Consider the following 13,545-nt stretch of genomic DNA (forward strand, 5'->3'; position numbering starts at 1 on the left):
GATTCTCCTTAACTCTATTTGCCAAAGCTCTTTCATGTCCCCTTTTTTTCATCTCCTGATTTCCCTCTTAAGTCTACTCAAAACACAGGAAACTCTCGAACATTTCTGACTGCATCATGGTTGCTGTTTTTTGTGACTCCCTTCAATTCACAAGACCTTAAAAGCCTCTCAGCTCTCCATCTAACTGTGCCATCCCTCACCCGCTATGTGCAGTTTCTCCCCCTCAGCTCATGTATTCCAAAGCAGAGCTAACACTTACTCCCATGATCTCCTCCCAAATCCTGACTACCCAATTTCATCTCATCCTTTCTGATATCCACTCCTCTATTGGCCAAGCACCATCAAGCCAGTGGCATTGCTCTCACTCCTTAAGAAGCCCATTCTAAAATGGTCTTTAACTCCTGTTTGAGTTCAAATCTTTATTATTCTCTCCACGCCTCTGAAACAGTCATCCTTACAATTGTACTATCCGCTCTGATTCTCTTTATACAAGTCTCACTAATCTGATGGCTACCCAGCTGCAATATACAGATCACACAGTACTTTGGTTTTAATTTTAAATGTACATAACAGGGGGGAAATTTTCTCAGGAAAGGGAAAATGAGCATAGGTGCTGTCTCTTGCTCAATAGCTTGGAAACATGAGGTCATCTTTCTTATGCAAGCCAAACTTAAAAGAAAGAGGTAGAAGTGAAGAAATAGTTTTTGAAGAAATAGTTTTAAAAGAACGAACAAAAGCAGAAGTTTAGATTAGATTACTTAGTGTGGAAACAGGCCCTTCGGCCCAACAAGTCCACACCGACCCTCCGAACAGCAACCCACCCAGACCCATTCCCCTATATTGACCCCTTCACCTGATACTATGGGTAATTTAGCATGGCCAATTCACCTAACCTGCACATCTTTGGACTGTGGGAGGAAACCAGAGCACCCGGAGGAAACCCACGCAGACACGGGGAGAACATGCAAACTCCACACAGTCAGTTGCCGGAGGCGGGAATTGAACCCGGGTCTCTAGCACAGTGAGGCAGCAGTGCTAACCACTGTGCCACCGTGCTGAAAAAGCTCAGCAGGTCTGGCAGCATCTGTGAAGAGAAATCAAAGTTAATGTTTTGGGTTCGGTTTTCCCTGGAAAAGTTTCGGGCTCACATGACTGAAAGCAAGGTAGTTAGTGGAGGGACAGAGGGAATGGGAGAAGGAAGCCATAATTGGAGAGTTCTCAGGGAATTATGGGTCTACAATTGGTGACAGAAAACAGGAGCATGCAAGGCCATAGACAGATTTGCAAAGAAGGATGAGAATATTACAAAGAATTTTAATTAATTAATTGTAAGTAGACGATGCATGTCAATTAGCTTGGGTTTGACAAAATATCTTCGAGGAGAAAGTGAGGTCTGCAGACGCTGGAGATCAAAGCTGAAACTTTATTGCTGGAACAGCACAGCAGGTCAGGCAGCATCTAGGGAACAGAAGATTCGACGTTTCGGGCACATGCCCTTCTTCAGGAAGAAGGGCATGTGCCCGAAACGTCGAATCTTCTGTTCCTAAGATGCTGCCTGACCTGCTGTGCTGTTCCAGCAATAAAGTTTCAGCTTTGACAAAATATCTACCTTATAATTTAGGATACAGAGTTTTGCTTGTACTTACTTTTATCCAGGGATGAAGATAGAAAGCAGGACAAGAAAATAAATAGTGTTATAATTATAAGGGAAGGTGCAACCATTTTACACTCTTGAGAGAACAGGTAGCAGTTTCTGAGTTTACTGTTTGTAGACAGTCTCCCAAAGTCACAGAGGTGTGGAAGATACTGGGTTGGAAACAGAAATAAATGAAAACTTTACAGTGTAACTAAGATGAAATTAAGGTGTAGAAAAAATAGCAAATCAACATTTCTACCCAAATGCAAGATCAACTGGACACTCATTGCCATGGAGGAAGGCAAAGGAGGCCATGTTTGTGTTCAGATTATAAGTTTCCTGACAAACTAATGAAAATCATAGTCAGGCACTAGTTCTGTGGTTAGCAGAGAGAATGGAGCTTTTTGAGCTACTACACTGGTTCAGAAGCGAGATAGTCTCTAGCTGAGGATACATATTCTGCTATTACCAAAGGTTTCTGAGAGATTCATCTTGATAACAGCACGGGGGGGGGGGGGGGGGGGCATCAGATTGATGATACAGTTGGTTCTGATATAACACGATTGTTCTGTTCTCATTATCAGAAAATTGTGTACCATTTAAACTAATGGGGCTGGAATCACATTGTAGCCAATACAGGGCAAGGAAAGTTCACGTTCAACAAATAACGGTTTAAATTCTTCAATTGTGTTAAAGTCAATTTGCATTGAAGCAACACATGTTTTAGCAGAACCGACTGTACTGCTAGTGGAGGATTTAAGGAGCTCACGAAAACAGCAGAACATGTTTGGAAATAGTCACTTGAAGTACTCAGTCAAATGAGAAATCGGGATCCATTATATACTGGCAACAACTGCAAACTTTGTTGTAAGAACTGCAACTCCACAGAGAATGCAATGTATGATAAAAATAAAAAAGGGAATGTTCATCTTTGGGGTTTAAAGTTGTTGAAAAAACAAAAATAATACTTAATCAATAGAGCATTTAGCCCTTTGTTGCATTGAACATTTTAAACGTGACATCATACTTTCAGCTATCAAATGGAAATTTGAATATCTTCTTAAAAGTCAAGGTCTCTATGTGAATCTAAACAATTTAAATGATCAGTTCTGAAGACAGAAAAACTATGTACAATGGTTTCAGCAGGATGCTGCGTATGATAGGAGATTGTGATGAATAATGCCATGAAAGTGGTAGCAAGCAGATTCATGATGCACAGGAATTGGAATCAGAAATTCTGCTCAGAGTCAAAAAGAAAGAAGTTGTGATTCGTCCAAGGTTGAATTTTTGAGGACCAGTCTGACAGCAGAGAGGCAGTGAAAAAGTTCAGAAAGGTGGTGGTAAGCACCATGACTGTAGAACACAGAACATAGAACAATACAGCGCAGAACATGCCCTTCAGCCCTCAATGTTGTGCCAATCTGTGAACTAACCTAAGCCCACTCCTCTACACTATCCCATCATCATCCATGTGCTTATCCAAGGATTGTTTAAATCTCCCTAATGTAGCTGAGTTAACTACATTGGCAGGCAGGGCAATGCCCTCACATTTAAGATGTCAGAGTGGTATCAGCCCTCAATTTGGACCTGTGCTCCCTCGTACAAGCTGATGTTATCATCCTAGGAAAAAGACTCTCACTGTCTACCCTATCTAATGCTCTGATCATCTTGTATGTCTCTATCAATTCCCCTCTTTGCCGCCTTCTCTCCAGTGTGCACAGACTCCTGTCTCAGCCTTTCCTCATAAGACCCTCCCTTCAGGCTAGGCAACATCCTGGTAAATCTCCTCTGCACCTTTTCCAATGCTTCCACATCCTTCCTGTAATGGGGGCGACTAGAACTGTACACAATATTCCACGTGCGGCCGCATTAGCATTTTGTATAGTTGCAGCATAACATTATGGCTCCGGAACTCAATCCCTCTACCAATAAAACCTAACACACCGTGTGCCTTCTTAACAGCACTATCAACCTAGGTGGCAACTTTCAGGGATCTATGTACATGGAGTCCAAGATCCCTCTGTACATCCACCAAGAATCTTTCCATTGACCCAGTATTCTGCCTTCCTGTTATTCTTCCCAAAGTGAATCACCTCATTTATTGCATTGAACTCCATTTGCCACCTCTCAGCCCAATTCTGCAGTTTATCCAAGTCCCCCTGCAACACCCTTCCACACTGTCACTACTCCACCGACTTTAGTGTCATTTGCAAACTTACTAACTCATCTACCTATGCCTGCGTCTAATTCATTTATAAAAATGACAAACAGCAGTTGTCCCAAAACAGATCCTTGTGGCACATCACGAGTAACTGGACTCCAAGCTGAATATTTCCCATCAAGCCAGTTCCTAATCCAAACTGCTAAATCACCCTCAATCCCATGCATCTGCATTCTCTCCAACAACCTACCACGTGGAACCTTATCAAAGGCTTTACTGAAGTCCATGCGCACCATGTCAACTGCCCAACCCTCATCCACATGCTTGGTAAATTTCTCGAAAAACTCTGAGGTTTGTGAGACATGAACTGCCCTTGACGAAACCAGGTTAACTATCTGCAATCAAATTGTTGCTTGCTAGATAATTATAAATCCTCTCTCTTATAATCTTTCCCAAAACTTTACCTACAACAGACATAAGGCTCACTGGTCTATAATTACCTGGGTCATCTCTACTGCCCTTCTTGAACAATACACAACATTTGCAATCCTCCAGTCCTCTGGTTCTAAAACTGTAGACAATGTGAACTCAAAGATCAAAGCCAAAGATTCCAATACCTCCTCCCTAGCTTCCCAAAGATCCCTCGCATAAATCCCAGCCGGCCCAAGGGATTTGTCTACTTTCACTCTTACATGATTAGATTACTTACAGTGTGGAAACAGGCCCTTCAGCCCAGCAAGTCCACACCGCCCCGCCGAAGCGCAACCCACCATACCCCTACATTTACCCCTTACCTAACACTACGGGCAATTTAGCACGGCCAATTCACCTAACCTGCACATCTTTGGACTGTGGGAGGAAACCGGAGCACCCGGAGGAAACCCACGCAGACACGGGGAGAACGTGCAAACTCCACACAGTCAGTCGCCTGAGGCGGGAATTGAACCCAGGTCTCTGGCGCTGTGAGGCAGCAGTGCTAACCACTGTGCCACCGTGACTCCTTCTAGAATTGATAACACCTCTTCCTTACTAACCTTGATCCTTTCTAGTCTAATATCTCATTCTTCTCCTCTACAATATTCTCCTTTGCCTGAGTGAAAACCAATGAAAAACATTTGTTTAGCACCTCTCCAATTCTCCACAGGGTCCATACACAACTTCCCACCAGATTTGACTGGTCCCATTCCTATCCTAGTCATCCTTTTATTCCTCACATACCTATAGAAAGCTTTAGGGTTCTCCCTTATTCTACATGCTAAAGACTGCTCATGACGCCTCCTTGCTCTTAATCCTTCCTAGCTACTCTGCAACTCTCCATCGCCTCATCTGAACCATCTCATCTCATCGTCACATACGCCGCCTTCTTCTACTTAACAAGAGATGCAATTTCTGCTGTAAACTGCGGTTCCCTTACCTTATCACGTTCTCCCTGCCTGACAGGGACAAGCAATCAAGGACACGCAATATCTGTTTCTTAAACCAGCTCCACATTTCTAGATTCCTAACAGTGTGGAAACAGGCCCTTTGGCCCAACCAGTAGACACCGACCCTCCGAAGAGTAACCCACCCAGACCCAATTCCCTCTGGCTAATGTACCTAACACTATGGGCAATTTCCCATGGCCTGCACATCTTTGGACTATGGGAAGAAACCGGAGTACCCGGAGGAAACCCATGCAGACACATGGAGAATGCGCAAATTCCACACAGACAGTCGCCAGAGGCTGGAATCGAACCTGGGACCCTGACGCTGTGAGGCAGCAGTGCTAACCACTGAGCCACCGTGCCACCCTTTCAATTTTTCCCATCCCTTGCATTTTGCTACCCCATTTTATGCATCCTAAGTCTTGCCTAATCACATTATAATTGCCCTTGCCTCATTGATAACTCTTGCCCTGTGGCATGTACCTATCCCTTTCCATTGCTAAACTAAAAAGTAATTGAATTATAGTCACTCTCTCCAAAGTGCTCACCTACCACTAAATCAAACACCTGGCCTGGTTCATTACCAAGCACCAGATCCAGTGTGGCCTCACCTCGTCGGTTTTTCAACATACTGCGTCAGGAAATCCTCCTGGACACACTGTACAAAAACTGATCTATCCGAAGTACTAGTGTTATAGCATTTCCAGTCAATGTTGGGGAAAGTCCCCCATAATGACCATCCTGTTCCTTTCACTCCTACCCACATCCCCAGATTTCTGCAGGGGCCTATAAAAAACTCCCAGCAGTGTGACCTCTCCTCGTCAGTTTCTAACCTCAGCTCATACCACCTCAGTAGACAAGTCCTCGTCAAAAGTTCTTTCAGCCACAGTTATACCTGTCCTTGACTAACAAGGCCACACCTCCCCCTCTTTGACCACCTTTCCTGTTCTTAATGAAAGATCAAAACCCTGGAACCTGCAACATCCATTCCTGACCCTGCTCTATCCATGTCGGATATTTCTGGCATTGAAGTAGACACACTTCAAACCAGCCTGTTGTCTGCCAACCCATTCCTGTGACTGAAATCCAGTCCATGCCCTCCCTACTCTCATCCTCCTGTGCACTGGAACGACACCTCAGGTTCCCAACCTCCTGTTGAGCTAGTTTAAACCCAAATGAATAGCACTAGCAAATTTCCCACCCAGGATATTAGTACCCTTTTGGTTCAAGTGAAGACCATCCTGTTTGTAGAGGTCTCACCTTCCCCAGAATGAGCTCCAATTATCCATGTACCTGAAACCCTCCCTCCTGCACCATCCCTGCAGCCACATGTTCGCTGGTACCTCTCCCTATTCCTTACCTCGCTATCACGTGGCACGGGTAACAAACCAGAGGTAACAACTCTGTTTGTTCTAGCTCTCAACGTCCACTCTAGCTCCCTGAAATCCTGCCTTACATCCCTATCCCTTTTTCTACCCATGTCATTAGTACCTACGTGGACCACAACTTGGGGCTGGTCACCGTCTCCCTTCAGGATTCCAAAGACACGATCAGAGACAACACGGACCCTGGCACCTGGGAGGCAACACACCAACTGTGAGTCTTGTTCGTTCCCAACAAACTTCTATCTGACCCTCTAACTACTGAGTCCCCAATGACTAACACTCTCCTCCTTTCCCTCCTTCCCTTCTGTGCAACAGGGACAGACTCTGTGCCAGAGCAAGTTAGTTCCATGCCTTGAAGCGTGACCTAGCATCGATTTTGTTGGATTCCACTGGTGATGGAGAACAGAACTCACTGCAGGAAATAGTCTGGATGCAACTGGACAGGCAGAGGTGAAACAAAGCAAAAGATAGTCCACTCATCTAGGCAGTGGAGAAGGGTTGGAAGAGAATAATGTGGTAAACCATGTCAAAAGTTGCAGAGGGGTCAAGAAAAATGATGTAATTAGTACACTGCTGTCATACAGGATGTAGTTTTTGATTTTGATTAGCAGTCTGAAATTGCCTCTGATAGCTGTACTCAGATAAGCAATACCTTTCTCTGGCTAGAAAGTTCAGAAAATCAAAGTTTTGTACTTTAGCTTGTTTCAGCACTTGTTATCAGCTGGTCTGTCAACCATCTCAAGCTAAGCCTAATATGGTGTCTTGTCCAAAGGAGAGTTCAGCTTCCTTCCCCAAACTTGCTACATTATTGAATCGCTTTTTAAAAAATGTACATGTAACTTTAAAAGTATTCCCTGACCCTTGTTCAAATTCTTTAATTTATGGACAGAAACCTAATTTATACCTTAATTATGCCAGGGCTTGATTTTCCCAATATTTCTCTCGTTAGTCTTCCATGGGAACCCCCTAATATTTTCAATTTATCTCAAGTGCTTTTCTCTTCATTTTCATGGAGTTGTTTACTCCCATCATTTTACATTCTTTAAGCTTCAATGGTTCCAATCTACTGGAAAGCTCAATGCAATTCTGACTGGCTAATTTCTCCCCTAATACCTAGTAGGACAAGTTTTGAAAAATGTTTATAGGCCACAATTGTAGTTTCTCCGCTTTAATTCCAGAAGAACAAGAAAGTGTTGTAACAATGCACCATCTCTATTACAGTCGATTCTGACATAACAAAATAGTTCCATTCCCGCACGCTCTCTTAAGAAAATCGCATAATAGCAGAGCCATTTAAACTAGTGGGACTAGAATCACGTTATAGTCAATACAGGTAAGGAAAGTTTGCATTCTACAAATGATAGTCTAGATTCTTCAATCCCAATTCATGCTGAAGAAAGGTCTGTTACAGCAGAACCGACTGTACTAACAGCAACAAATTTTGTGGCTCCTGCATGTGAATATGAACTTTATGCTGAATTATGGTAATTACGAATTGTGGATTTGCACCCACCAAAGTATAAATTCAGATAATCTGAATCTAATGCATAAAGACCTTACAACTATGACCACATGTTTACTCCATTGGTCCAAATCGGATTTAATTAAATTGTCCAGGAGTGAAAGGCAATGTGATAAACTACTTTACTCATTATGTGATCATTATTTCCCCAGGGTAGCAGAGTCCAAAACTGGAGTGCATAGGTTGATAAGTAGATGAGTAAAAGATATATTAACACATGGATCAAATTTGAGAGTCAAAAATTAGGGAAAACTCGAAATAAGGAAGGATTACAGATTTCAATTCTTATGTAAACCATTACTTAAAAACGAGTACCTCTGTAAAAAGGAAATTAACTGTGAATGATGAGTAGTTTTTAAAAATACATGATTATAGGAATTTTTATTATACATACTAGTAATTGTACATGTTTTTAGCATTCAGTGGATACAGTCGGATCTCTGGATAGGCCTGCACATCTTCCTTCTGACACGTAGAATAGTACTTCTGACAGTCCATGCTGCCTACGTTGACTGTTCCATTCAGCCTCTACAAACAGAATCTGCATTAGTATTTGAGAAGTTTGGGAAAACTTCAACTCCAGCAAAATCACCTTCACGTGTGAACTCTGGATGGTCAAATTTATCAAAAATATCAAGTATTTACCAAAAATCACTATTAACAATTAGAATTGATTTTTTCTATGTCCCCCACAAGATTTTTTTCACTGAAACTCATCCAGCATCTACTGTGGACAGACAGTAGGAGCCATTTCTTTGAAATTGACATAAAAAGCAATAAATTTCTGAAAGCCTAACAGATTTCTCATTGGTGGGGTGGCACTAATCTCAGGCTAATAGAAATGGATGCAAATCCCACAATTTCAGCTGGTGGAATTTAAATTTAATTAACAAATCTTGTTGGCTCAGGCCATCTTAAATCATGATTTTTGTAAAAGAAAAATATTTGGGTTACTAATCTCCCATCCCTACCTTGTCAGGCCTACATGTGACTGCACAGCAATGTGATTCCCTCTTAACTGCGTTGGAAATAGCCCAGCATGCCAATCAGTTCAAAAGGTGGTTTGAGACAGGCAACTGTTGGCCTTGCTAGTGGCACCTATGCCCATGAAAGAATAAAAATTTAACACAGTTCATGATGAAAAATTCTAATTCAAAGAATCCTTTCAAAAGTACTTAAAATACCATCAGGTGTAAGAAGAATCACTTTTTAGTTACCACATGAAAAACAGATAATAACCCTTTCAAAAAGAACTGTCATAGAGTCATAGTATTATACATGGAAACAGACACTTCCATTTCAACTTGGCTGCGCCAACCAGATATCCTAAAATATCCAGTCCCATTTGCCAGCATTTGGCTCATATTCCTCTAAACGCTTCCTATTCATATACCCATCCAGATGCCTTTTAAATGCTGTAACTGTACTAGCCGTTCCATATATGCACCACCCTCTGCATGAAAAACTTGCTCCTCAGGTCTCTTATAAATCTTTCCCCTCTCACTGTAAACCGATGCCCACTAGTTTTGGACTCCACTATCCTGAGGAAAAGACTCACCTCGTCTATGCCCCTCATGATTTTATACCTTTCTACAAGGTCACCCCTCTATCTCCAGTGCTCCAGGGAAAATAGTCACAGCTTATTCAGCCTCTTCCTGCACCTCAAACCTTCCAATCCTGGAAACATCCTTGTAAATCTTTTCTGAACCCTTTCAAGTTTCACAACATCTTTCTGTTAGCAGGGAAACAAGAATTGGCAATATTCTAAAAGTGACCTCAACAATGTCCTAAACAGCTGCAACATGACATCCCAAATCCTCAATGCATGATCAATAAAGCCAAACATGCCAGACACCTTTTTCACCATCCTATTTACCTGTGACTCCACTTTCAAGGAAATATGCACCTTCATCCTAAGTCCCATTGTTCGGCAACATTCACCAGGGCCCTACCATTAACTGTATAAGTCCTGCCCTAGTTTGCCTTACCAAAATGCAACACTTCACATTTATCTAATGTTATAGAGTTAAGGAGAATCCAAAGAGATTCTACAAACACATTTAGGGCAAAGGAGTAACTAGAGAGAGAAAAGCGCCTCTTAAAGATTAACGATACGGTCTGTGTATGGAACCATAGGAGATGGGTGAGACACTAAACAAATATGTCACACCAGCATTTACTGTAACGAAGGACATGGAAGCTAGGGAACTTGGGAAATCAATAGTGATGTCTTGAAAAGCTTCCAAATTACAGAAGAAGTGGTGCTAGAGATCTTAAAACATATAAAAGATAGATAAATCCCTGGAACTAGATCAAGTGTTTCTCAGAACTTTGTAGGAATCTAGGGAAAAGATTGCTTGGCGTCCTTGTTGAGATATTTGTGTCATTGATAGCCAGAGCTGAGGTCGCAGATTACTGCAGGGTGGCTAGCGTGGTGCCATTATTTAAAGAAAGATGATAAGGAAAAGCCAGAGAACTATAGACTGATGAACCTGTCAAAATTTCTACATGCCCTCTATTGAGTTAAATGTTTATGTAGCTCTTGGAACTTGGCTACACATTTATAAAAACCCCAGCTACCAGAACAAATCCTTCCAAACTAACACAATGGAGGCTACCAAAACTGCAAATGTAGTCAGCTATGTTTCTCATTCCAACCTACACCAGATTGTCTTTCAGTCATGTAATTTGGAAGCAGTTGTTTTTTTATCTCTAAATGAAAGCAGACATATTCCCACAACTTAAAAAAATAATTTTTGGAACATTGATAAACATAATGCTCAACTTATGTTCATCAGAAAAAGATGATAATCAATAATTACACTAAAAAAAATCAAATTAACACTAACAGCACATAAGCATTGAAAATGAAATAACATTTTATTTTCATATTTCAAAATATATGTTAATGAAAGAATTCTAGGAGAAGGTGATTGGTTTTGTTTTGGTTGTCCACTTGGGACCCCCAGGACTCAAGCCAAGATGCTGTGAACCACATACAGTAATAGAAAGGGCCTTAACTCCACCCATATTGAACTGCCCACACCAAAAGGCAAGAATGGGAATGCTCACACCCATACCTTAAACTGGAAATTCGGCAGGAGGAGGAATGGGTGCTGGTCTCCCGAAATCAGGTCTTGTTCTCCATTTTTAAAAGGGCCTCTGAGTTGACCTGAACTGGCTGTAGTCTTTTTTGACTAAAGGAGTAGTCAATGTGGTCCAGATAAACATGTCCAGGTTAAATTTAGATTTCATCATGAAACTACATTCTACCACTCCCATTGGTTGTCAATACAATTCCAATATAAGCATGCAATAATGTTTAAATCAGTTTTCAATTGAGTAAATAATTTTCTAATATGTTTCAATTCAGTTTATAATATTTACTAGGTAGTAAACAAATGCAAGTAATAATGATTTTGTTGTTTTCTAATGAAATCACCAGACTGAAAAAGTTAACTCTGCCTTTCTTCCCACAAATGCTTCCAGACCTACTTTGTTTCATCAGCAATTTTTGTTTTTGTTTGAAGTGAAAACTTTCACCAGTATTCCTCAGTTGAACCAAAAATCAGATCATAACATTATGAAGTAATCTTTCTGGCAGTTGCTAAGAGAAAATATTTTTATTACCCTGGCCATTCTCTTCCATTCTGGCATTAAAGCTTGGCATGGGCCACACCATGGAGCATAAAAATCGACCATCCAAATTTCATCTTGGGCTCTCCTTCTAACTAATCCTTCAAAATTCTCTGGTGTCAGTGTAATTACTGAGGGATTTATGAGATCCTAATCAAACAGTAAATAAAATAATCAATTAAATCAATGGCAAAATTAAAATAATTATTAAAGCAAATCACCGTTGTATAAAAAATGTTTTACCTGAATAAACTCCAGAAGTTCATCAGCTGTATGATGGCCTTCATATTCATGAACATTTGATTGGTTGAATATTAGTGTTGTTGGATAAGCTTGGATACCGTGCTTGAACAACAATAGGAGAATTAATAATCTTCAACATAATACTGGTCATCAAGCCAAACCTCCCCTCTGTACCTGCTCCCCTAAAACAGCTGTCGCTCTTCCACATTGTCCCAGCAGCTTCGTCAAGGTCATCTTGTCCATAAGACCCATCTCATTCTGATTATACTGCTGGATCATTGGTTTTCAAAGCAGTGTGATGTCAACAGCATGGGTTCAATTCTCATCACTGGTTTGAGGTTACCATGAAGGACTCTCCTTCTCAACCTCTTCCCTCGCCTGAGGTCTGGTGGCTCTCAGGTTAAATAACCACTAGTTGGTTCTCTAATAACAGAGCAGCCCCTACGGTCTGATAAGACTATGGTGACAACAACAACAGCTGACTCGAATGGTTTTACTTTTTTAAAAACTTCCAGCATTCTCTATCTAATAAGAATACTCACCCCGTCCCCTCTTGCTTTAAAGAATTTCATCATCTCTCACCTGTCTTTCCTCTCCAAAGTCCTAAAATATGTTATCCCATGATCTACGCCCAGCATTCCTGCAGCAATATTTATGAATTTCTTCAATTGGCTTTAAGGTTTTCCTACTGCAGAGAGGCTAATCTAATCAAAAATGACATTCTCTGACAATCTTGTGTATTATCTCTCCTCATCCTCCTTGAACTCATCACCCTCTTTCAATCCCTACCCCAACATTACACAGTTCAGTGAAGTTGCCCTCACTTGTTTTAAAATCAGAGCGAAACCAACTTAGCAATGATATTCCCTTCTGCACAGTTATATTAGACTCCATCAAAAATCTGACCTTTCCTCCCTTGTTAACTTGGCAACATCGCTCACAGACATAGGGTCAGCTTCAGTATTTTAAAGTCATTCAAATGTATAATTCTGAAGCATTTATCAAACTTATTATTTAAGCTTATTATTAAACAATACTATGAATAAAGTTCATACTCACGGTGCTGCATAAACTCTCATGGATTGTACAATCTAACGTTCCAAACTTAAGCTGACCAACTAATTGTTTCGAAGCTTTACGCAGTTCAGGCAAAAGGGCACGACAGGGAGGACACCACTGAAAGTGATGAAAACACGCATTCTAGTTTTCAGGCACAGATAACATTAATATGCAACAATGAGAAGTATCTTATTTCACTGCATAATTTATTAGAATCTCTTACATACAACAGATACAGAAGAAACCCATTAAGATTAATTAAGATATTTGTGATTTGTCAATATACCTCTCGTGAATCTTTAATGAATTTCCTTAGCAAAATCACAGTAGGCAAATGCAAAAATTTCTCTCATGTAAATAACTGACAGACAGGATATCGTATTGGCTTTGGAATGAACTTAGTCAAAGCAAAATTGATGGAAACTCTGATAGCCTAAATCTATTTTAATGGGATACTCACTGCAAGTTAGACTGATTAT

At 40.9% G+C, this 13,545-nt stretch overlaps 1 protein-coding gene across 2 annotated transcripts in view; it reads right to left on the reverse strand.

Moving 5' to 3' along the window:
• dnajc10 (DnaJ (Hsp40) homolog, subfamily C, member 10) overlaps nucleotides 1-13,545 on the reverse strand; it is a 74,174-nt gene that overhangs the window by 17,590 nt on the left and 43,039 nt on the right. For both annotated transcript variants that reach the window (XM_043693461.2, XM_087988964.1), the window contains exons 16-19: nucleotides 13,067-13,183; nucleotides 12,008-12,109; nucleotides 11,759-11,914; nucleotides 8,523-8,656 (exon numbers count right to left, since the gene is read on the reverse strand). In XM_043693461.2, the coding sequence (XP_043549396.2) occupies nucleotides 8,523-8,656; nucleotides 11,759-11,914; nucleotides 12,008-12,109; nucleotides 13,067-13,183 (509 nt within the window). The remainder of the gene's footprint in view (nucleotides 1-8,522; nucleotides 8,657-11,758; nucleotides 11,915-12,007; nucleotides 12,110-13,066; nucleotides 13,184-13,545) is intronic.

The sequence above is a fragment of the Chiloscyllium plagiosum genome, unplaced genomic scaffold (genome assembly GCF_037043375.1).
Source record: "Chiloscyllium plagiosum isolate Xiang-an unplaced genomic scaffold, Cpla_swu_hap1 HiC_scaffold_7, whole genome shotgun sequence".
Lineage (NCBI taxonomy): Eukaryota > Metazoa > Chordata > Chondrichthyes > Orectolobiformes > Hemiscylliidae > Chiloscyllium > Chiloscyllium plagiosum.